Raw genomic sequence first — 26,519 nt, 5'->3', positions numbered from 1 at the left:
AAAAAATTTGACTTTCCAAAAAATCTTTAAAATTTAATACAAGGTTTATTATAACTTATCGTAGTAAAAAAATCAAAAGTCGTAAGTCACAATTTTTATTTATAATTATTTAAAGTTCAAATGTTTACAAAATATATCAAAATAGAGAACATTTTCGAGGAATTTTGAAATTGAAAATTCATAAAATTTTTGTGATTTATACCTAAAATTAAAAAACCCAATACAAGATTATCCATAAGTTTTCTTTCAATTAACTACAAAAAAAATTCCAGCATCAATATAGAAAACATTTTATGAGCATATGAAATTAAAATTTTTTACAAAATTGCGTAAAATAACGATATATTACAATTTAAATATAGATAATAATATAATATAATATATCCCACTAATTATCCTAGACTTACAAATCATCTCCGTTCAGAATCGTTTTTTGTATACAATGACATAATGATACCTGTCATTGAATTCAAATTTAACACGTCCATTTTAGTGACCTACTCATCTCCATGTCTACTATACAGCAGAGCGATATCCACTTGCCCACCTTTTTTTTTTAGTTAATTTTAAAATAATGATTATAAAAATTAACGATACGCTATAGTGAATTCATGTACAATATCAGATTCAGTATACACAATAAAACCGAGATACTTACATTATAATTAGGGCTCGGAAGTTGATGCATTTTGCATTTTTTTTTTTTTTTTGGAACTTTTTAGACGATGCTTTCCTGGCCACAATTGTGTTTAATTAGCATGTGAATCTAAACAACTAATTTTTTTTTCCATTTTTTGGTGCTTATTGTTTTTTAAGTCATATTTTGACATTTTTAGGTAATTTTTCCACATTTTTAGTCATTTTTACTGATTTCACATTTGTTCACTTCTTATCATTATGCTGATAACTTACTTAGAACTTTAAAATTACCACGGACTAAGAGTAGTACCTATCAAATTTTATCTCACCAATTACAGTCGTTGTCGTGTTGTAGTGAATATTAATATATCTAAATTTTATTTATTTTATTTAATTTTAAAGGACACTTTTTGAAATTTGTATATTATATTTTGAGTTATTTGAAAGCTTTGATAAATGCATATAGAATTGTATAGCAAAATAGAGTACAATTTAAAAGAAATATATTTTTATTAATTTAAAACAAATATTTGCATTTTTTTTAAGTCATTTTTTAATGTTTTTAAAGTCATCAACTTCCGAGTCCTAATTATAACAATGTACCTTGGCATCTTGTGTTCATTTTTTTATTCCGAAAATTCGAGTTATTCTGGCCTAGTAAGTTTTAAATCTATTTCCAACTCTATAAGTTAATTAACAAACTTTAGTAGTTTATAATTAAGAGACCTCCACCAAGAAACGGAAAAATTCGCTTACTCACACAGTCACACATCGGCTCGTGAGGAACGATTATTATTTGATTAACAATGATGAAAGAATAGCCATTGGGTACCTACCAAAAATAAAAAAGTCATTATAATTTTAGACCAATATTTTATACTTGGTCAAAGCCGCCTATTTAACTTTGAGTTAAATTCGATATGAGTAGTGAGTACCTATAGCTTTCTCTATACTTTCTATTTAACAGAAAAGCAAATATTTAAAATTATATTAACCGTTATTGCGAGCAACTTAAATAAAAGGTTTTTCATTCGTATTTGAGTTATAACCAAAAGGAGTTGCACACACAATTATTTCATGAGGAACGCCGTATAATAAACAGGTACAATTTTTGTACCTGTAAAACAGATGAAAAAAGTTATTAATTATTATTAAAAATAAGTTTATTCAAATAAATACTTACATGGAAAGTTGATACTATGTCAGAAATGTCATCCATACATGAAATCAGAAGACCGAAAATATTGTTTATCCACACGCGTTACACAAAATGTTAGCATTAAAAGGCAACCAAATTTAACACGGATGTATTTTGTACGGACAACGAAGTGCACAGGTACAAATAATATATTATAATATACATTATACCTATTAAATATTAATATCAATAATATTATAGCTTTTTTTCTTTTTTAACCCCGTACCATTCCACTCCACGCATCTAAGCTTTAAATACTTATAACTCATAAACTACTCACGCTAAATTTGAATTTTATGGATCAAAATACTCAGAAAATTATTCTGCTTTGGAATATGAAATTAAAACTATATGTTGTCATTTAAAAAAGTAAATAACTTAAAAAAATAAAAGAATAAAAAATATTTAAAAAATATATTTTTTTAACAACTTGAAACTATGTAAAAAAATATTTTCAAAAACATGAATACTGTTTGAAATAATGAGTGTTTTATGATAAAAGAATCACCCTGAATACCTACATTAAGAAGAGGATAGAGGTAGGTATTGTATATGTATATTAAAACTGACGTTTTAAAAAAAAAATGTTCAGCATAAGGTTAGATAACTACCATTGAGATTTTGTGCTGAACACGTACCTATATGGATTCTAATTTTGATGAGATTATTTTATATTTAGTTAAACACGCCAAAATAAGAGAATTCAGAAATTCAGAATATGGATAGATAAACATATTAATTAATATACAATTAAAGATATAATATTTAAACACAATTCTAACTTAACATAGGTAGGTACCTACCTAATAATGAGTACTGTTTTCAGTTTTACTAGACAATGCTAAATAATTATAATAAATAGGTACTTTAATAACTAGTTATGTATAAGTTATTACATAAATGTCGTAAATTGAAAAATTAATCAACTAGATATTATTAAACTTAGATAAGAATATAATTATATGACCTTCTAAGCAGTGCCGTACCCAGGATTTGTTTTCGGGGAGTGGGGGAAGGTTTAAACATTCATACTTAACTCTATAGGAAAATAGGAAATAATTTAAAAACACATATATACACATACTATATTTAAAATAAAAGATTTCGGGGTGGGCTTAAGCCCAAAAGACCCCCTGGATACGGCACTGCTTCTAAGCTTTTATTGATGTATTTACTCTAAATAACGTTTTCTTACCTTAAAATATGATAATAGCTCAATTAACTATATTATTTAATAGACTTGTTCCACTGCACGAAAATTGTCTGTTGCACGTTGCACAATGGTTAGAAAGAAAACAAATTGTGTGCTGACATTCTCTTAAAAATGTTCTGAAATCTTTTAAAATAAAGCACTTCCATAAAAAATGTCTATACCTACTAAATTTGTAAATGGTTAATGGTTTTCACACTCATTTATTTTTTAAAAACGTGGTTACTCACCATTTTCATTCATGATCACCTATAATAGGTATGTTATTAATGCATATTCTTCTTTTAAACTAGGTAGGTAGTTACCTACCTATATTAACTAGGTATAAGAATACCTAATTCTAATAAAATATCTCCCCACATTATCGTAATGCGTAAATTCTATATATTTTTAATACTTTTACATATATTTGAGTAACAAATAATATATTACATATTTCGAAATTACTGCATGCAAAGAACATATTTTAATAGGTTTATAAAATAATAATAATAATAGATATGATAGTAAAGTGATTTTGAAAATAAATATGGGTATTCGTTCAATACGCTTTATAGTTTCTGCTGTACGTATGGTGGTTTAATGTCAATACTTTATATAGGTATCAGATATCTACTTATTGTACCTAAACACTGTATCATTTTGCAACAATTAAGATTAGAGTTCTATCAAACTGCTGTATTGTATCTATAAATACTTTTTGAAATTATCAAGATAAGGGTTTTACCTTTTACAACAAAAATGAAATTAGTCTGTGTTTGCAAGTTGTGTCGATTATATGCGGTTAAAGTGTGATTATTTGTGTTATTATATTATTAAGATTTTTTAATTATCAATGTAAAATAAATGTTTCAACTATGAATTATTAGTATCAAAATATCATTTAAAGTAAAGAAATGTATGTACATACGTTTTTTAAAATACCGTAATTTATTGCCTAATGCCAGGAATACACGAGGCTAGTTTTTCAAGCAAGGATAACAAGGTAATACTAGTAAGCTAGTAATTTTAGCTTCGTGTAAACAGAGCTAGTTTTGTTTTTAAGCTAGCAAGCTAGTGAATATTCTAGTTAGCTAGCATGTCAAGCCAGAATAGGAGCTGGGAATAGCTAGCTTGAAAAACTATACTCGTGTATTTCAGGCATAATGGACAAACATGTACTAAAATTAAAACCAAACAATAAAAATGTGTGATAGTGAATTGAAAGAAGATAATTCAAAAAATGTAATCATCTCATTTAATACAGCTGTAAGAAGTTAATATACATAACCTCATACATTACCTACACACTATTAATGAAAACAAATTTACAAAGTTGAAATACAGCGTTATAAAGGTAAGACAATTTTTATTTGTAGATAGCATATTAAACCAACATACAATTATTACAGTTAGGTAAATATTCATAGTGCATAGCATATTTAATGAGTGTCAAATTTTGTTCAAGTAATCTGACTCTTTCAAGTCAGAAATATAATTGAATAATGGGATGGAAAAAATTATTATTTTCTGAATACCTATTTAATACAATGCTAAATCGAATTTAATAGTATTATAATATTAATGCTATTTCAATATTTTCATAATAAATTAGTTTAACTTTAATTAAAAATACTTTATAATTTGTAAATCTTTAGAAAATTATAACATTTTCTAACCATTTTTATGTATAAAATAAACATACTATGATTTTTTTTTTAATTTTATATGGACACATTTGTGTATATATTCTATAATATATTTTGCATACAAATACAGATCCTAATCATCGCAACTTAGCAATCATAAAAATAAATGTATACAATCAACATATTTTAAATGTAAAAATGCATTGTAAAATTCCCACAAATTAATTTGAACAATTTCATTTAAAAATATGGCATTAAAGCGGCTTGCACATTTTATACATTCACTTAATTTATAGTTTATACTATAAATTAATAACTCTTAATTACACACATATGCACAAGAGTAAAACTGTTAATAGTTGTTATTAAATTTGTCAATATCTTTTATTTTAGATAAACTTTTAGTAGTATTATATAGTAGAACAAGATCTAAATAAATATTTTAGTATGATATGAAAAATAAAACTATATCCATTATAAAGTTCTATATTTAGGATCAAATTATACACTGTATTTATATGTTGATTCATAGTATAACAAATAACTTTTACAATATATAAATACGAGTATAAATATTTATCTGCCTATTAAAATACATTACAATTTTTCTGATATTTAAAAACGATAATACCTTCGATAATATGTTAACATAATGAGCTATTTTAGTATTTATTTTATTAATTCAAGTATGTATATTCTATGTAATATCACCACTCACCACTGTTTAGGTGATCAATAATATTATGCATCTAACTTGGACATGTTTTCAATAATTATAGGTATAATGGATAAAAAAATAATAATACATTTTACAATAATAAAAGCAAAAAAAAGTACAAATACATTTTGATATAAAGTATAACTTATAAAAGTAAATAGAAAAAATATACAAATTCAAAATGTAAAATACAAATAAAAAATGTTTCTGGAATAAGCTATGATTATAAAGTTAATCATTAAAAAACATTTAAATTAGTTATAATATTTTAACTTCACTTGTGTGTCAATAATATATACCTTAAAAAAAATAATAATTCAATTAACATACAATTATGCAAAAAAAAAAAATTTCACATGAAATTATTCTTCTGATGCACTGGAATAATAGTAATAATCATGATAAACATTCAATTATTAAGTTTATAATAACTAGTAGCACACTAATTGTTTTTTTTTATGTATGATTAAAAAATATAATTAATAAATTCTAATCAATAAAACTTTGCTCCACACACATCTTTACACGTTTCTCATATTCTCTGCGATTCTCTTTATATAATTGGGCAGCCATAGAATTAGCTGGTGAGTTAGGATTTGGATCACTAAGAAGTGATTGTATAGATGTCAAAATAGCAGCTACATCATAGGTGGGGCTCCAACGATTCTGTAATATATCAAGACAAATTCCTCCATCTGCATAAACATTAGGATGAAACATTTTTGAAACAAATCTAACTGTTGGGGGTTTATTAGGATATTCTTCTGTAAATTCTATTGTCAACTTAAATGTGCCATCTTCAAATGGAGTATCATGGGGTCCAAATATCACAGCTTTCCACAGCATAATGTTGTTATCAGTTGGTGTGCCACTGATCCCTGCAGGTGGATCTTCTTGTAATTTTTTAAAGTCTCGCATGAGTCTACGTCTGGCAGGAGTCGACATAATAAATGGTAACTTTCAATTTTCAATAAAAACAAACCTGTAAAAAAAATAGAATTATGTAAAATTAAAATAAAAATTGTAAAATTAAATGTTACGAGTTTTTGCATTATATTTTTTTATAATAAAATTATATATATAAATGTATATATATTATATATTTTATTTTTATTGACTTGATTCATGAAATCAATAACTTCTTAGGGATCAATAAATACATATCTTGGATTACTAACATTTTTTTATTTATTAAGATGGGTTTAAAAATGTTATTAATTCAGCAAAGATAATAAGTCCTTACTTTATTCAGTGTTTATATTAGGTAGGTTTTCAATAGTTTCTATCTGAGAACGATTTCTTAGGAGTCAACATATACAGCTACTAGTATGGTAAATATTAAATATAATATATTAAGGGGATTGGAAGCGGTGATTTTCTATCTTTGTCTTACATACGTGGAACATAGGAAAAATAGCTATACGTGCCTGACAAAAATTTAGGTTCTTCTAGTTGTTCGATTTAAAATATGTTAAGATGATTGAATTGGTATACAAGTTTACTTTGTATCGGTCAAAGCATATTTTTAATATTTTTAATATATTTAATAATAAAAATTGACAAATTTATAAAATTTAAAATATTTATTCTTATTAAAATATTTATTTTAAATAATAAAACAATCCAAAAAGTGCTTTGACTGATGCAAAGTAAACTTGTATACCAATTAAAACATCTTTACATATTTTAAATCGAACTAGAAGTACCTTAATTTTTGTCAGGCGTATAGCTATGTTCCACGTGTGTTAGAAAAAGACAGAAAGTCACCGCTTCCAATCTCCTTAATATATAATATTTAAAATAATTGGTACTAAATATAAAATAATGAATATATATTGAATACCTATTTTAGAAAATGTATGATTTGCTTTTAGTTTTTGTAACCTTCTATTTTGTTAAGCAACAGTAGTTTGAATGTTAGTACTGAGTTTAAGTAAAATGTAATACATTGGTTAATACTAAATTTAAAAAATATAAACAAAGATAATTAATCCAAAATTATTAATCAATTATTGTAAAATATATATCAGTATTTGTTAGTTATAAATAGTGAATAAAAAAACTCTCTAATGTAATATAATACATAATATTGTGTATTGAATAATGAATGGTTTATGTACAAAATATATATTTTAATTAAGTTAAAAAAAAAATTTGAATTGTTTCTTTTATTTCCTTTTTAAAATTATTATGATATAAAGTTGAATCATCAGTTTCAATTTAATCATATTTATCAGATTTCTATGAAGAAATTTACAAGTATGAAATTTAATTAGGGACTGGACTTTTATTTTTGTTTTTGAACATCTTCGACTAGTAGTTTATACATTTTTTTGGGTCAAGTATCCCTAAAAAATTAAAATATTAAAACGCCTCTCTTAAATAAACAAAAAAAAATATTCCTATTTTAGTATAAAGTACTACAGTATATAAAATATCAGTATATTTTATCTCGTGACCCCTGTTAAACGATTTTGCCTTACAGTTTAAGAACTTCTGTCTTAGATAATGATTTTCTATTGATAAATGTGATTTATTTTAATTGTTTGTAATTTCATATAATTTATAACCAACAACTTTAACAAATTTAAAAAATTCATGACACTACTAATTTGTGTATGGTTTATTTCTGTGATTTACATATATTGAATTTTACTACTAAAATAATTTCAATTTAATTTTAAAATAATCTCTTCATTTCAAAAAAATATTTGCATTTTTTAAATGTATTTTTATAGATTTTATATTTTAAAAATTGTATAGGTCGTCAACTTCCAATAAACTGGTGTATGTGGGTAAACCTATGTATATATGTTACAGTTAATGATGTTAACGTAGCAATTGTTGTCATTCCCTGGTAAATGACGTCATTTATCTAAAAATTGGTAAATGTTGTAAATGTAGACATTACTCGGTTATTGACGTCAATTCCCAGTTTAATTGGAGAATGATGTTCAATACATTTATGGAAAGAATTGTATCAAATTTAAAAAAATTGTTTTGACTTAAAAAATGTTGAGATTGACTAATGAAAAATTTTCAAGTCGGTACAACTGTTTGTATCCCAATACCAGATGTTGATAGGGCTTGAGGTTCTTCGTGTAAATTTATTTGCTGTTATTATTTTGTGTGAAGATGACATGTATAAATTCTGTAAGCCAATTTTAACTTGATAATATTAATTTAATTTTAAATAAAATAAGTACCTGGATGTTTGAACCAAGTACAGAATGTGGTGTGTTGAAACATTAACTAAGAACTCAAATTTTCCCACGCAAAGAAAAATTTCTAGAACTAGATGAAACTATAAAAAAAATTAAAGATAGGGAAATAACATTACGCAAAGTCACTGAACAATAAATAGCTGGTCATCAAAAGGCTTCAATCGATGCAATCGCAAAACTGGTTGTCACTAAAAAGTGTGCTTACAATGCAGCAGAAATGCTGTGCAGTTCAAAATGTCATGGTAACCAAAACTATACAAATAAATAATTTGTAATAATATGCATCTATTTTATTCATTTCAATTAACATAATCTTTCATTAACTTCATTGAAATAAAAAATAAGATTCAAAAATGAATCACCTACCAACAATAAAACATTAATATAGTACCTACCTATATTAAAACATTCAGTGTATTATTTGAGATTTATCTTCATTTACCACAAGTTTTGGTAAAGATGTACATTTGAATTTAAAATATGTATTTTTATAACATTTACTTACATAATTAAATCATTTTGGTTAATGACGTCATTGGCCAGGGAACGACAACATTTATCAATTTTTGTCTTTCGCCGCAACATATATATTATTAAACTAGTATAGCTTGCGGTTAGTTTTAAATGGTAAATCTAATTAGAATAAGAATTTTCTCATAACAATATTTTATAAAAATGTTAATATTATGTTTGAAATTCAATATTTAAGTAACAAAATATCTTTTTTATAAACAAGAAATGCAAATAAAATAAAAAAATACTAATTAATAAAATGTTGTTTGATTCCAAAATCTGAACAAGTACAGTAGAGCCTCAATAGTCGGGACCCCCAATAATCTGGAGGGCATATAAATTAATTTGTTAGTAAATACAATGAACTTATGTTGTTTATTTGGAATTCCCGGAACCCAATTAATCTATAAAATATTGTTACTCACAAAAAAATTTTTGTCATTTTTTATTACCTACCTCTTTGTAATTTAAAGTGCAATAAATTATAAAGGTGACGGAAATAAAATAAAAATCTTAGTTATTTGAGTAGATTTTCTTGAAGAACCTCCAGTAATCCCAGACAATGTTCGGTCTGAATTCATTCGGACTATCGAGGTTCTACTAAATACACTTCAGTTAACTAAAGTTAAATTATTTTAATATTAATACCTACTGTTTAAGCATTATGTAAATACATATTATATACTTACAATGAAATTGCAATAATTAAAGTATATCTATGGTACCTACTTAACCTAACCTATAATTTTTTTTTTTTGATATTTCAAGAAAAAAAACGAGAAAAAATATTTAGTGCCCACTTGGCTAAAGTATAGTTACTAAAGAACGTAAAGATAATATTGGTTTAATCAGTGGTCTTCCGGTCGCTTATAGCAATAGTAAACAATAATAATATCATGTAGTAGAGATTAATAAAGAAGGAAATTAGATAAAGACAACAAATCGATGTTGAAATGCAACTAATACTATTGCATCAGAAAATGAGATGTAAAATTATTCGATGTTCAATCATAATTCATAAATAAATAATTATATCGTAGTAAGTCAACGATATAATATACGACGACCCCAGAAAAGACGATAATATTGTAACTTATGTAGTCGTACGAGCGTATTAAGTATACAACGGGTTATCGGACGATCCTTTAGCTTAGCAATATTAATCTCTTGTCCGTTATGCTATAGAGATATATCTAATGTATTAGTCGCATTAAAAAATAGAAAACGATCGGAATGATTTATTAATCAGTCTGAGCCCTGATAATGCGTTAGAGGAGTTGTTGACCAGCCAGCCATTAAAAATTGTTATCTGAACGAGAATAACGTCTGCGACAGGGAAACGGATTTCGCCACTGCAGCCGTCACGAAACGCAAGACGTCTGGCGAAAAATATTATTCAGACTTACCGATAATGACGGTGATGGCGGCACACTAGAGAAGTCCGAACGGCTCTTGACGATTGATCGGTACTCGCCACTCGGTCCCCAGTTGACGGTCGTGGTAGTCTGAGCAAGTACAACGCAGTATGGATATTACTGTAAAAATATATTATTTTTGAGATGGTTGTTTGTACTCGATATCTGCGATGCCCTGTCAGCCCACGACACAACTGGAACGAGTGGAATGGCAGGCCCGTCTTCTAGGTATCTATTCTGTGGCCTGAAACTCTGAAACGCAATTTTTCGGTTTATCACCAACGCCTACCACAACATTACCATAGACCATAATATTATTGTAGACAGTCTTACGTGATGTTGCGAACAGCAAAACAGTGTTATCGATACGCGCTCGTCGCGATTGTTGGTACCGCGTACCGTACCACAACTATCGTATCGATTTCGCAACAATGATTATGCGACTAATTTCTTTTTTTATTCTGGATCTTCTACCCGTGACCCGTTTACGCGTCCGAGTCCGAGTGTCGGATAGCAAAGCTTCCCGGCTGGCGGCCGCCTCCGACTTCGTGTACCGGAAGCCTTGAACCGGCAGCTCTATTTCTTTTTCGATTTTACAATTACATTGCTGAAATGCATTATTGTAGGTAGTATTATAATACGTTTTAGTCACTGAAGACTGAAGAGTGAAGAAGACTGAACTACAACTACCACTACCACTGTTCATCATTTAGTACTAGTCGGGTACGAAATCCGAAAATTAATTAATGGAGGTGTACCTAGTTTCTTGGGTGATTAGGTTGACAGATTTGTGTTTTGTCTCGATTGTGTGCAATATTCTCTTAAGTATTTAACTCGTGAAACGGTAGTTACTAACAATTGTATTGTTACTAAATAATTGTAAAATACTATCATGATGTATCTACATCGTACATAATTCCAATTATTTTTGTTTTATAAATCTCATTTTTTTATTTTTTTTAACTTAATGCACAGTTCAATAAGTAATTACCTTTTTTTTTTGTTTTTAAAATTTTAAAATTTTCTTCATTAACTAATGTACTTGTCACAATTTAAATTTTAATATTTTTATTTAGGTATAAGCTATTTCAATGGTTTTCAACCTGTGCGTAGCGGCTCCCAGGGGCTTTGTTGGTTATTATCAAAGGAGCCGCGCTAAAAATTAAAACGATAGAATCTGTCAAATTGTTATTCATGGAACACTTATCGTTATCACAACTTATTGTTCAATTCCAAAATTCTTGAAACGAGGAATTGAGAATTGCATCTCAAAAATGTACGCCATTATTTGATAATATTATGCAACAAAAACAAACGCAGTCATCCCACTAAATATTAAAATTATTATTATCGTTTAAAAATGTTTCCTATCATTAATAATTACATGTTAATTCATCATTAAATAATAAAAATTTGATTATTTTAAGTGTTCATACGAAAGCCGTAGAATTTATTTCAAAATTAAAAGGAGTCGTGGACCCAAAAAGGTTGAAAACCACTGAGATATTTTATTCCTAATTATATCAATGGGTATACTTTTCTATGATAGGTACCTACTTACCTACTTGATATAATATTTTTTTTTCATTAGCAGCTAATATATTTATTTGACCACCTAGTTAATAATTTTAATTTAATACTGAGTAAAAATTGATATTTTATCTAAACCTGATTGAGGTTTGTCCAGTATTTAGAAATATCTAGGTAAAAAATTAGACAAATTTAAATTAATAACACTATTGATACTACCTGCAAAAGTAGCTATTATGATTGCATCACAATAGAAACTAGAAAAAAACTTCACTAAAAATTTTACAATTTTCAAACATTATGATTCTTATTTATTTACACAATTAATGCATTTAATTTATACATTTTTGTGGAGTAGTTTACAATAAATGTATGATGGTGGACAAGAAGAAACCCAATCAGCAAAAACTTGAGGTCTGCAGAAATTACAGAAATGAACTGAGTTTACTATCTGATGAGAAAGCGAATGAAGTAGTAGGAAGATCACTTAAAATATATGTAAGTAGGCGTATTAACTGTGTGTATAATACTAATTTTGTATTACATTTAAAGCAATTATGGACTATCTTGTCGTGTGTACTCTATCACAGATTACTGTCTACCTACAATTATGGGAAACTTGTAGTATGCGCTCTATTATCCAATTTATATCCTTATTATCGACAAATTTAATGTATTTCGTGTATTTCTGAAAGACATAGTGCAAGTATTTTATTTTTATTTTTATATTTATTATTATTAATAATGAAATGAATGAAAAACGATAATATAAAATAATTTTTAAAAATATATTACTTATTTACTCGTTTATTTATAAGAATTTTTGTTCGTCATTAAAACCACTTTAACATTATGCATTATCCATTTATTGTGAGATACATTGTCTATAAGCTAAGTATAGTTGTTGAGTGACAATGGTAAGACACGGTAGAGTGCAATCAAATGGTAGAGCGTATACTGCAGTCGCAATGTTGCTGGTGAGCGCATACGACATGATAGTCCAATTTTGTATTAACTTAAAATTTAATTTTTTTAATTTGAGAAAAATTTGTTATTCAATTTTAATCCTAAGCAAAAGTTAACATTTTGGGTAATACATTTACTAGGTATTAAACATATTTGTAGCAAATGATGCATATTGGTGTCATTAACAATTGTACAGTGAGTTCCGCTTAATGTGATCACTGGTTTATAGAATCAACCATTTATTGGAATCAAAATTGAAAATCCTTAACCAGATCTTATGTTACTAATAAAATTAACCTTTCATTACACTAAGTACCGGATAATTAAATAATTTTTAAGAACATGCTTATTATTTTAATAGTATTTCAAACTTTCACTAAAAAAAACAAAAATTGTTTTGATAAAGTTAGAAGGAGCTATTCAAAAATATGTCAAAAACAATACTTTTCAGTTGTTCCAAAAGTTATAGGTACAATTTTCATACATTATTATTTATTAATTTTAAATAATTAAAAATCATGTATATATTATACCTATTAATTGATTATGGATTTTAATTTCAGCCTAATATGAAAATTAAATTAGTAAATTCTCAAGTACAATCAAAAATAGATAGTTTCTTTACTTTATTTTAAATGTATTTTATTTTAATTTAATTTAAACATACATATAAATATAAACTCATCAATAAAAAAAAATGTTTTACGGAATCAACTGGTTAATAGAATCAAAACTATCTGAACCAATGTGATCATATTAAGCGAAATTCACTGTATTTTCTCACTTAGTGAAATGTGGGCATTCAAAAGGTATCATGTACCTATAGGTGCGGATCCAAGGGGCGATAGCCCCCCCCTCCTCAATCTGTAGACTGCCACACTGATGAATTCTAGGATGTCTGTTTTGTAGTAGTTGATAAAATACAGTACACTCATGGTCATCTCCCCTCCCCTTAAAAATATTCTAGATCTGCACTTGTGTACCTTGTTATTCAACGCATTTAACTTGGTCAGTGTTATGAATAAAACCTTTATTTTTTTCATTTTCATTATCTGAGTAATATTTTATATGTATTTGTTAGTTGTACATCAATGTTTGTATTCTTTTTTTAAAAACATTTTTTTACCATTTTATTTTGCATAGACACAGATATATTTGAATATGATATAAAAAAAATATGTTAGAAAATAAATTGAAAAGGCTGTTTTATTAAAAATTATTTTAATAATATTAAAAATAAAATGAAATCATTGCATACCATAATAGTTAAATATTTTTTTTAATTTACTTTTTATTTTGTTATTAACATAATTTAACTATACTCTTTTGGTTTGCTAAATTATTCAGGATTTATTGTAAATTACAGTAGGAAACTAATTGTACAGTAGCAAATATAAAGTGCTTTTAACTTAACAAATATGTACTCTTGAGAAATATATAAAATATTAAGAAGTAACTTTGCTGTATTAGACCTGTTTGATATATTTATTAAACAAAAACAAATTAATCACTAAAATAAAAATAAATTGTTGGGTATTTAAATTAAAATAGTTAAAACCAGTTTATTACAAAGATGTTGTTTATGTTGATTATTGCCAACTTTCTTAGATGTTTTTTTTTTTTTTTTTTTTATTAGCTTTTTTACATATAATTATAGCTCAACAATTAACAACTTAGATATTTAATTCACATACAATTTATAATTTATAAGAGTATATAGTGGTTAATAGGTATCTATTATATTATCGACTACCTATTTAAATTTCAAGAATCACCACTAACATTTTAATTTCTAAAAACTTGGCATGACACTTATTTTCTTTTTTACAATTATATTTTATCAATTATAATACTAAAAGAAAAAAAATCTCTTTCTAAGTCTTTGGAAGTTATACGGTAATATAATAGTACATACGTTAAATCATTTACTTCAAAATATATTTTGGTATAGAATTTTTATTTTAGTTTAAAATGAAATATACACTATATATTTGGAAGCAAACTTAGGATGAAATGTCCCCTAAAGTCACTATAATCATCAATTTTATTTGTGTAGTTAAAATAAATCCTGAAATTATTATATTTTAGAAATATTAAAGTTTACATTATAAAGTATACATCAACCAACATAATATTGCACTTTAACCAGGGCTTTGCACCAGAATTATGAATTCAGACCAAGTGACGTCCAGATGTGAAATACATACATATATATATTGGCAAAAAAATTAGTAATTTTTTTTTGACTAGATCACACAACAAAAAAATCAGAAGTTAACAAATTGATGAGTAATTTATCAGTTCTGATAAAATAAATTCTGAAATTCTGAAAATATTACTTATTATGTGCCATCCGGATTACTGTGTTCACTGTACCATTGACACTACTGTATAACAAAAAATAAATTTCTTGTATGTCATTAAAATAACCAAGTCCCCTTATATGTTGAGCATGTTTGTGCTTAAATTGTTTAATAATTAATACCTATTTAGTTTATTTTTAAACAACTACTTACATAATTAAACTAAAATTAACAACAAATTTGAAAAGAAAAATATTCTGGTTTCGGTTAATTTTGGTGTTTTAGAAAAAAAAATATTTAGGTTACTTATATGAGTTTCCAATGTTTTATTTTTAAAAGTATTTACAAGTTCAAGTTAGTTCTGGTGCAAGGCCTTGACATCACTTTATATCACCTCTTAAATGATAATTTTTCCAGATATCTATTGTTATAATTATTATAATTTGAACTTCAAAAAAATAAAATAAAATAAAAATAACAGTGTAAGAAAAATAGTATTGTTATATTTTAGTCCTTATTTATTAAACCAAAATACTTACTCCACAAGTGTAATTAACACGTAAATATAACAAGAAGCGACACAAAACTTAGATGTTAATAATTAATAAGTATTAATTATTGTTGAACAAAAAGTTAGTAACTTTATAATGAAATATTATATGCATTTTATATTATACAAGTATTAAATAGTGTTAAATTAATTACTGGTACTATCAATTATAATATACTGTATTCAAAATATTAAACAAAAATTAAATCTTTTAATATAATTTTGTATGAATTAAATTATATATAATAACTTTTTTCAATCATCTACTTATTATTTACAAAATTATAGCTAGTAAAAATGTTTATTAACTTATAGATCAACATATTTTGTTATTACATTGTATTTGATACTTTAACAATAACACAAAAAATATAGATATGACGAAACTGAAAGTATAATTATTATTAATCACTTAGTATGTTTTACAAAAATTAATGCAAATACAGGATCCTTAAAATATATGAAACAATTAAAAAAAAAAATTGTTATATCTTAATAAATAAAAATCTTTGAACTATAAACATTTTTTTAAATTAATTAAATTAATATTGTTCAAAATAACATGGTATTTTTGGCCAAGTTTTTAATTTCTCATTGTATTCTCATCTCCAAAGTAAGAGGTTTTTCTATTTGTGTGATAGCTAAAAATTATTACATTTTTTGTAATTAAAAAGAGGTAATTCATGTTTTCTTTATTTTAGAACCATAAAAATATAACTTACTAGGAACCCACTAAATGAATGTATAGACCCAATCAGTTATTTGTGATTTTTATCCATGATTATTTGAATTAACTATATGTACTTCAAAAATTCAGCGTATCAAATATGTAAAATAAAATGTATTATTTATCAATAAGTATCTACTACGAATAATGCACTAAAAATATACAACTAAATTCACATTTTCCAAAGACAATTCATGAATTTAACAATTAAGTAAATTTAATAATATTGTAATTTGTAGTTGAAAAAAAATACATTTTTTCTTTATACATAAATAATTAAGTTAGGTATATTGAAGAAAAAAATAATTATTTATTAATGTTATAAATTCTTAATGACTGCAACTATTTCAATCCAGAAAAAGTTTATAAAACAATTATTTTATTAATTTTATAAAATCATGTAAATAAATTAAGATAATACATAATTGATTTGTTTGATTTAACAAAAATTGTATTGCATATTTTTAATAATAAGGTTAAGTAGGTGATTAAAAATGATTTGAAGTTGAAAGATATTTAATAAAATAATCAATTTGTAGATAGATAATTTGAAAAATTAATTTTCCATTTAGCTATTGTTTAGGTATAATGATTATTTAAACTTTGAATAAATTTAAAATTTTTATAACTCTACAAACATTTGCCCATTGGATCATTAACAGATATGTAGTATTATTTTTCAACCTAATATATAAAATGTCCAATTATAATTAAATATTAAAAAAATAATATTTTAATACATTTTATTGTATTTATGTGTTAATTATTGTTAGTGTTGATAAACCACAAGGACATATTTTCGTGTCAAATATCAATCTTTATATATCCAAAATCAAATGTTATTAAAAAAAGTAATATAAATTCAAAATTTGTTTCTTTTGTATTATAACTAGTTAGTAGTCAAGCAGATTTCTTAATTTTCAGAAAGTCATATTTATACTAAAATAATTAGCTTGGGAAAAACAAAATCATTTTTATTTACTATTTTTTTTTAAAATTATTATTCAACAAAATCTATTTGGTATTTTTATTTTTTTGAGATTTTCTGTACATTATAAAGTATTTATACACATTTTTGTTAATTTTTGTTCTATAAATGATAATAGAAAAATTGCGTTACTGGATCATAGCTAAATCGAAACTTAAAAATATAAAAAAAAATTTTTTATAAATTTTAAAATTATGTATTTTTATAAAATTCATTAAATATTTTCTTTTTATCTAATATTTGAAAATTAAATACAAATTCTCTATAAGATTTTTTAAAGTATTTTTTAAAAATTAATATATTAATTTACAGTAAATTAACGTCTTTATAAATAATATCCTTACATGCATTTTGTAATAATTTATGGACTGATTTAATTGATATTTTACTGATTATGAATATATTATTTTTCAGTATGCTATAGAAACTTTAAATCCTACAGATATGTTTCAATGCAAGATTAATGAGTTTGTTGATGCTCATATTTATATAATAGAACAAGAAGTTCAAAGGTTTTTAAAACAACCAAAACCTAATGAAGATGAACTTACTGTAGAGTCTGTATATTCTGGAATGGCAGGTGCTGCCTTGCTGTTCAATTTTTATGCTAACAAAATACAAGATAATAATAAAAATGTAGAGGTTTGTTTGACCAGTTAATTATTAATATTTTATAAATGTATTCGTTGTTTATTACCTATATTTTTTAATTAAGATATTCAATTTTAATTAGAGAAAAATTCTTTACAAAAGTATTGCTAGATTATAAATAATATTAAAATAAATGTTGAAATGTATTTTTTATAATTAACTGTTTTCAGTTTTTTTTTTTTATCAGATTAAATTTTACCCTTTGTTATTTAATATAAGTTAAGTTTATAAATTTGATAAAAACCGTATATATTTTTATATATTATGGCCTTAATTAATTATTCAATTTATTATTTTATATAATTTAATTATGTAAAAATAACTAATAGTAATAATAAATTAACTCTAATTTTTATTTATTTTTCTTATACTAAAACACGAGCTAAAAATATTCTCCTGAGTATGAGAATTATATTTCCAATATGTTTAATGCTTATACTATTTATCTGAAATTTAAAAAGCACATAGCTTGTTTTACAATGCATTTTATAAAATGGTTACCTTGTATTTGTAATTTTTATTGTGGTTTTTGTAACATAACTAATTAAATTTTTTTATTTGGATAAGATTGTATTGTAAGCCATCTGTTTATAATTTATTAGCTATTAAAGCTTTCATATTATATATACCTATTTATATTTTTAGGCTAAGTTGATTATTGAAAAATGTATTTCAATATTAGATGGAAATTCTGATAGTGTAACATATTTAACTGGGAAATCTGGTATATATGTGACAGCTGCTGAAATTTATCGAGATCTTGGTGATATGGAAAATGCAAAAAAAATGATTCAAAAGTATTTATCATATCATAACCTTATTTTATGATTTTATATTCATTTTTTTAAATAATATCTTTTAATTTTTTTTAATTTAGAGTGGAGAGTTTGTTGCCAATAGCATTAAATAACAAAATGCCCGATAATTTACTTTATGGACGAGCTGGATATCTATACTCTTTACTATTCCTTAAAAAGCAGGGATGGGAATTCCCAGATAGAGATAAATTGATAAGAAAGGTAACAAATCAAAACTGTTATGTTTTTATTATTAGCTTGATCTGTAGTAAAATTTATTAATAAAACAGGTCGTGACAGCAATTTTAAACAACGGTATACAGGCATGTGAAAAAGATAAACCAAAAAAAACTTCTCTCATATACAAATGTCACAACAAAAAATACTTAGGAGCAGCTCAAGGCTTATCTGGTGTTATACATTGTCTTCTTCTGGTATGTTTTTATTAAATACCTACACGCAGTCTTGTAAAAAATACTCTTATACTTTTAAAATATTCAAGTGCAGATTTTTATTTAGTTAAGTATTTAAAATATATATTTGTATATTCAGTAAAATATACAATAGATAAAATATACGGATACTTTAAAAAGCATTTATAGATATATTAATACATTTTTAAATTTTTTACAAATCCCATATTTTTTTAGCATTTTTTTATAACATATTAATTTTACTAGGAGTTTTACATCATTTATTTTAAATTAACTATAAATTACTCACCTGGATTTTTTTAGGTTTTTGGTAGTATGTAAGTCACTTAAAATTTAAATATTATTTTATGTAGGATAATTATTAAATTGAAAATAGAAAATATATAAGCTTTAAAAAAAAAATAATTTGATTTTAAATACAAATATTATGAGATGGTAATTAAATCTATCGTAATGACTTTTTTAAAAAGTATTTAAAATATGTATTTGTGTACTTAAAAACTATTTAAATAATTTTACTAAAGTACTTTATAAGACTGCTTATTTATCATGATAATATAAAATTAAGTATTTTATTTATTTCAATTGTTCTACATTGTCACTGTATTTTATATGTTTAAGGCAAAGACTTATCTAACACAAAGTGAACTAGACAATCTTATTAAGCCAGCCCTTGACTACTTATTAACATTAAGATATAAATCTGGAAATTTACCATCTTCTTTGTGTAATGATCCTGATCAATTAGTTCAATGGTGTCATGGTGCTTCAGGTGTCTCACACACTTATGCACTAGCATATAAAGTAAGAAACTTAAATTTATATATTTGCTGATTATACTCAATATCATAAATATTAGATATTATATTTTATATTTTTTTAATATTGATACTTCAAAATTTTCTGAATACATTAATTTAAATAGACTAGTGCTATTTTAAACACTATTATAAGTTTATAAGTATTTTATACTTTGTGTATTCTGAATAGTTTCTCAAAATACTTCTTAAGAAAAAAAAATGATTTTATTATATATACCCACTAATATATTTAATTATTTTATGCTTATCGTGTAACTTTAACCAACAATTATAATAAAGCTAAATTGTATGGTATTCATTATTTTTTTTTTTTGTATTCTGTGGTATACTAGGGATATTTAATGAATTTAAATAAACAAATCCTACTTTTTATGTTTGTTATGTTTAATTTAATAACATTGTAATATTTGAAATACTATTATTTTATGAAATTCAGATCAATAATTAAGTAATCGCCTAGGCTTGAAAGTTCTAGTATAAATGCATATTTTTTTTGTAAGTCATAGAACATTGAAAGTAAGATTTAAATTTGTTTCATACTTTCTTGATGTTGTATAATAAATTTAATTTTGCTATTTTATGCACATATTGACAATTTCTTATGATATTTTGCTAATTTAGGGTTTTAAGTATTATTTATAGAGACTTTTTTTTTATAATAAATAAAATATATAACTCCAATAAAGTTACAAAAACATGTATTTTGGTTTTCAAATAGTAGGTACATTATTGGTTATTATTGTTATTTATTCTATTCATTGCTAATAAAAAATAAATTAATTCTAATAAATAAATAATTCTAATTTCTAATAAATAAAATTTTTGTCAGATGTAATGTACTGCACTTATCTGATTTATTGTTCTAAAGCCAGATCAAATATCTATAATTTCTATTATTTTATTCTATAAAATAAATCTTGCTTACATTTTTATTCGCTTATTAAGCAATTTTTAGTGTTATAACTTGTAACACTTATAACTTTCTAGCTCTAGTAATCATTAATCACATATAAATATATAATAATAGTATAATAATCTAATACAATATTTTGTGTACATGTGTGTAGTTAATTTTTTTTTTCATTTAATGTATTAAGATTATATAGTACTATACTACTATCTAACCTTCCTTTGTATGTTTATAAAAATAAAAACATTTTTAGTTCTTTAAAATTACAATATCAACATAAAAAAAAAGATATTTATATATTATATTATAAATACTACCATTGATTTAATAATATAAATAACTATAATATAATATAATATAAATAAAAATTATAGAAGTATATTTTATTATAAATTATAAAATCATTGGTACTGCTCATACTCATAAAATATTTTGACAGCTTATGATAAACTACAATATTATGAATACTTGAATAATAAGTTATATTTGCTCATAAGATTTTTTTAGACCAAAAGTACCTCAATGCTGCAGAACAATTCACTAATATTGTATGGCAACGTGGTTTATTGACTAAAGGATATGGACTGTGTCATGGTGTTAGTGGAAATTCCTATGCTTTTATATCACTCTTCCAATTAACTGGAGTAAGTTTATAAAATTTTAAACACTATAATTCTTTATTGTTCCAAACTAAACCTGAGTATATAATATGTATCCATTTATAATAATGTATCCATGGTATATAGATAATTTAGATAAAAGTAACTTCTTAAACCAAAATTTATTAATAAATCATGGTTTTATTTTTACTTTAAAAATGTTTTAATAAAAAAAAAAATAAATAAAAACAATTCATTATTCAATAAATTTTGTTTTATAAACTTTGTAGTAGTTATTACTTTATTTCAATTGATTTTGTTCATATATTTTTGATGATAAATTAATGTTGTTTGTATTTAAAATTAAAATAAATATTTACAATTATAATTATAATGGATTTGTTCAAAATTCTAATTATTTTATAGTTGTATAAATTTGGCATCTATTGTACACTATAATTACACTTATACTTCTAAAATTATGTGATTTAATATAGCCTACAGACTACAATATTATGTTGTTTATTTATGATTTATCAATATTATATTTTTGACAAAATTAACTTTATGAAGTTTTATTCTACTAGATGTTATTTCTAGAATTTGGTTCAATAGAATGAAATGCTTTTCTATTTTTTCATCTTTATTAATAAATATTATTTTTACAGAAAGCTAAATATTTATATCGAGCTGCAAGGTTTGTTGATTGGTGCTTAACAACTGGTCGTCAAAAAAAAGTTCCTGACAATCCATATTCAATGTTTGATGGTATTGTATATTTATACAACATGTTATTTATTTCTTAACCATTTTAATTAATTTTAAGGCAGTGCATTATATTTTTATTAGCTAAGTAATTTATATTTAAGGTCAACATTAAACATTCATGATATTTAATCAATAAATAATAGGTTACTGAGGAAACTTTTCTACAATAAATCAACAACTTTCTGACTTGAAAATATTAAGCTAGTAATTTACATAATATAAACTATTAGTTTTAGAGTTATTGTTTATTTTATCAATCTTTTTAATAGATTTCTTGCATATTACTTATTGATAAAAATAATTATGAAAGAAAAAAGTTAATTTTGTGTTTTATTAAAGTATTTAATTAAATTAGCAATATTCTCTATTAGTATTTAAATTAATATATTTTTAATTCAAAAATTTAAATACTTAAATACTAAATACTATTTATTGTACTATTAAACTAGGTAATTTAAAGTTGTCATGTTATTAAATTGATGACCAATAAAAGTTAGTCATATAATTTAAAAATGATTGTATTTCAATTATTAATAATTAAAGGTAAATATGTTTAGTAAAACTTTGATAAGATAAAAAATTTCTTTGGTACTATTTCTAATTAATTCAAGACGGAAACCCAGAAACCTCAAAAAAATGTAAAATAATAACAATATTTATTATAAATCATATTTTATTTACATAAATGTATACAAACTATGTTATTATTATGTAGTATAAAAAATAACTAATTTTGAATTTATTTATTTATTTTTATATATAGGTGTTACTGGTGTTACATATGCTCTATTAGATATGCAGGAACCTGCAGCAGCGAATATGCCAGGATTCTAATTTTTCAACAATGGTAGTTTATACATCTATGTATGAAATAATTATCTAGCTTATCTATAAAAGCAGCCAAAACCAATGAAGCGTATAAAATAATTTTATTTATACATGTTTTATTATTACTTTGATAAAATTATTATAAGAATGCTAAAAGGTAGCCACACAACTACATATTTAAAACAGATAATTTTCCTACTTTTAAATTTTTATTCTTCATGTATGTGTAATGTTTTTACTTGTGTAAACATTTTTTTTTTTTTTTTATTGATTATGGTTTATTGATATCCTCTTAAGAATAGTTAAACTAATAAGATTAATTGTTCATTAATAAGCAATTACATTTTTATCAAGACTGGTCACTTACTAAAGTAAAATAGTTAGAATTAAAATCTACCTACAACTTCTAACTCTTTAACTTTCTTTAGTTGTTAAATTCTAATCAGATAATAAAATTAGTTTGATAGTTTATATCCCGAACTATTTTAAATTAAATTAGTTTAAATAATGTATTAACGTTTTCAGCTTTGCCTTTCAATAATATTTTATGCTTTGTGTAAATATTATGCTTTAATGTGATACATTAATTATTGAGACTTAAATATTATGTATTATGGTTATTAATAGGGCTCGGATTTTGTAGCAAATGCTTCTTTTGAGGGGAGTGTGACAGAAAGTTAAATTGTTCTGATTTCAATGAAGTAAACTGTTTTTTGCCTTTTTCCACAAAACCTACTTTTTATTGCTTTTTCCCCTATTTAATACTTTTTTCTTAATTTTTACATATTTTTCTTGAAAATTTAACTTATTTCTATGTATATTATACTTTTACTATATTATTATTGCTAGAAATTATAAAACCAGTAATAAATGGATGACTGATAAAATAACTATTGTTATTGTGCCGAAATTGTATCGTTTTATCCACAATTTAATGACCATAATTACAGTTGTATTTATGACTTAAGGAAAGGGAAACTTATCAGTCAGTTTATGTGCAAACGTCTTTTTCTATGTATACAAATATATTAGCACCCAATAGGATGAGTTTTAATGAAAGTAACTTCGACCAAATATATGGTTGTAATTCCTTTTTTAATATTTAATTTCATGTGTAATTTAAAATTGTTTTTTTAGAATTAAATTTAATAAATGCTTTTTTGCTTATTTTGGCTACTTAAAATGATTTTTAAGGATTTATTTAGTTAAAAAAATCCAAGCCCTACTTATTCTTATTAAGAATTTTTTTTTTTTTAATTTAATGTAATAGTATAAATTACAACTACTATTTATACTTTATATATTTACCTGACTGAAGTATATTTGATTATTAAAATAAAAAATAAGCTATACAAATTTATCTATTCAAACCATTAAATTATATGATATATTTAATATATTTATATTAATAGTTAATTAAATAATTAACTATCCCTATTATAGTAATGTATTGAATTATATATTAACACATTGAACAAACCAATTAGTGCCATAATATAATTAATACATTTTACCTTTTTTTTTTAGTTTATTTAATTATATGTATGATACTTATTCATAAATAGAATTAATTTTTTTGTACATTTTTTTTTAAAGTATTGGTTCTAGTTGATAAATGTCCATGTCATAAATTATATTTAATTATCGTACATAAGTTATGTTCATTGTTAATAAACTTTCATCAATAGTTATAATGTTTTAAATGTCATCATTTTTTAATGATTTAAGGCAAGGGTAGGCAACTGGCGGCCCTTGCTACATTTTCAAATTATATCATACAATTATATAGACGTCTATGCTAAATTAAAATGCATATTTTAAATGACCTTTTTTTTTGCTCCCTATACTCTGGTCCACTAAATTTTAATTTTCTTAAAATTGGCCCTCTAATAACTTTCAATGTTTCATCCCTGATTTAAGGTAAAGCTTATTAATCGTTAACATTAGAATTATTTGTATTTTGAGATGATCAGCAGTAGACCAATTTTGTAGACTAGTATTTAAATTTAAGCAGTTAAAAAGTGTATATGTAGGTTAAGTGAGTGTATGTACTTATTTATTAATAGATAAAAGTGTACTTAAATTTGTTTTGCTTGTATTTGATTATTTCAATTTTAGATGTATTTTAAAAATTATCTTTTGTGTATAATATTCTATTATTTATAATTAAAGTACAACAAAACAATATATTACAGTAGAGTTGCGTAATCCGAACATGGGCTAATACAAAAAGCATGGTAATCCGGTCAGTTTTGAGTGTACATTATCATTGTTCTATTACTGTACTTATGTAGACTAATAAAATAATAATCATAACAATTATTACGACTACATATCATATATGTTTGTTGTTAGCTTATAATGATTTTATTTTTGTCGAAAAAAAAAAGATAATAGCCTCATGTGAGCAGTCTTAGGTAGAGCAAATAAATTATTAATCTGAATAATCTCTTTCCTCAATTCCCTTCGGATTGCCGTGACACTACTATAATTGCTTTTAATTTTCTTTAACAATCTAAATATTGTTGAATATTTTGAAAGATTAATATCAACATAGTGTACTATTAATTTTATTAATATTTAATATTACAGTAGAGTTGCGTAATCTGAACATGGGCTAATACAAAAAGCATGGTAATCCGGTCAGTTTATATATTAGTTTTTTTTTTTTAAGATTTAAAAAAAAAATCTTAAATTTATTAAACATTTTATTATCTGGTATCAAATATTCATGTACTATACTTTATCCATACCTTTCCATAAGTTCCCTAGTCCCAACATTGTTAAAAAGTGATAGCCAATATTTGGTATCTGTGCACATGATAGTTCCAAAGTTCTAATATATGTAATTTATATGGTATCTTTTTTTAATTACATTGTCTCCAGATGTTTCTAAGCCTAGTCCATATCTTTATACTATGTATGTAATAATTATCAACCATTTAGTTAAAGCTTAGTAAAATAATAATAATAAAAGTATTAGATACTTTAAAACCTATAAAGAAGTTCCATATAACTATAATTAGCAATATTATATTATCAAAAAATGTATATGTGCATTATGTGCGAGATATATTTAATTTATGTTTAAAATTTATTTGT

General features: G+C 24.0%; 2 protein-coding genes and 1 pseudogene across 4 annotated transcripts; 2 read left to right on the top strand and 1 right to left on the bottom strand.

The window, feature by feature from the left end:
• The first annotated feature begins 3,841 nt into the window (after nt 1-3,841).
• On the top strand, nt 3,842-24,627 carry LOC113556826 (lanC-like protein 2). Of its 3 annotated transcripts, XM_026961992.1 has the most exons (11): nt 3,842-4,032; nt 4,188-4,383; nt 12,434-12,573; nt 18,024-18,251; nt 18,906-19,057; nt 19,138-19,279; nt 19,348-19,491; nt 20,113-20,295; nt 21,720-21,866; nt 22,490-22,589; nt 23,353-24,627. In XM_026961992.1, exons 3-11 carry the CDS (start codon nt 12,448-12,450, stop codon nt 23,421-23,423), a joined length of 1,293 nt encoding a protein of 430 aa, XP_026817793.1. In that variant the 5' UTR covers nt 3,842-4,032; nt 4,188-4,383; nt 12,434-12,447; the 3' UTR covers nt 23,424-24,627. The 3 variants fall into 3 exon arrangements, with proteins under 3 accessions (XP_026817793.1, XP_026817794.1, XP_026817792.1); XM_026961993.1 differs by lacking the exon at nt 3,842-4,032 and having other exon boundaries at nt 4,147-4,383; XM_026961991.1 differs by lacking the exons at nt 3,842-4,032; nt 4,188-4,383 and adding an exon at nt 10,908-11,268.
• LOC113556827 (ubiquitin-conjugating enzyme E2-17 kDa-like) lies at nt 5,329-10,832 on the bottom strand. Its single transcript, XM_026961994.2, has 2 exons — nt 10,537-10,832; nt 5,329-6,375 (listed from the first exon to the last, which is right to left on the bottom strand). The coding sequence occupies exon 2, from the start codon at nt 6,336-6,338 to the stop codon at nt 5,883-5,885; it is 456 nt and encodes a 151-aa protein (XP_026817795.1). The 5' UTR covers nt 6,339-6,375; nt 10,537-10,832; the 3' UTR covers nt 5,329-5,882.
• On the top strand, nt 8,406-9,227 carry LOC113556828 (annotated as a pseudogene).
• Nucleotides 24,628-26,519: the final 1,892 nt, after the last annotated feature.

Source organism: Rhopalosiphum maidis, chromosome 3 (assembly GCF_003676215.2).
Source record: "Rhopalosiphum maidis isolate BTI-1 chromosome 3, ASM367621v3, whole genome shotgun sequence".
Classification (NCBI taxonomy): Eukaryota; Metazoa; Arthropoda; class Insecta; order Hemiptera; family Aphididae; genus Rhopalosiphum; species Rhopalosiphum maidis.
Note: the sequence above shows the minus strand (reverse complement) of the source record. Positions and strands in the feature narration are given on the sequence as shown.

Excerpts from the sequence above, each read along its gene's own strand:
- LOC113556827 (XM_026961994.2), bottom strand. The coding sequence starts at position 6,338 with ATGTCGACTCCTGCCAGACGTAGACTCATGCGAGACTTTAAAAAATTA.
- LOC113556826 (XM_026961992.1), top strand. The coding sequence starts at position 12,448 with ATGATGGTGGACAAGAAGAAACCCAATCAGCAAAAACTTGAGGTCTGC. Across the intron at positions 19,058-19,137 it reads GCAAAAAAAATGATTCAAAA|AGTGGAGAGTTTGTTGCCAA; the intron begins GTATTTATCATA and ends TTTTTAATTTAG. Across the intron at positions 20,296-21,719 it reads CTTATGCACTAGCATATAAA|ATTTTTTTAGACCAAAAGTA; the intron begins GTAAGAAACTTA and ends TTTGCTCATAAG.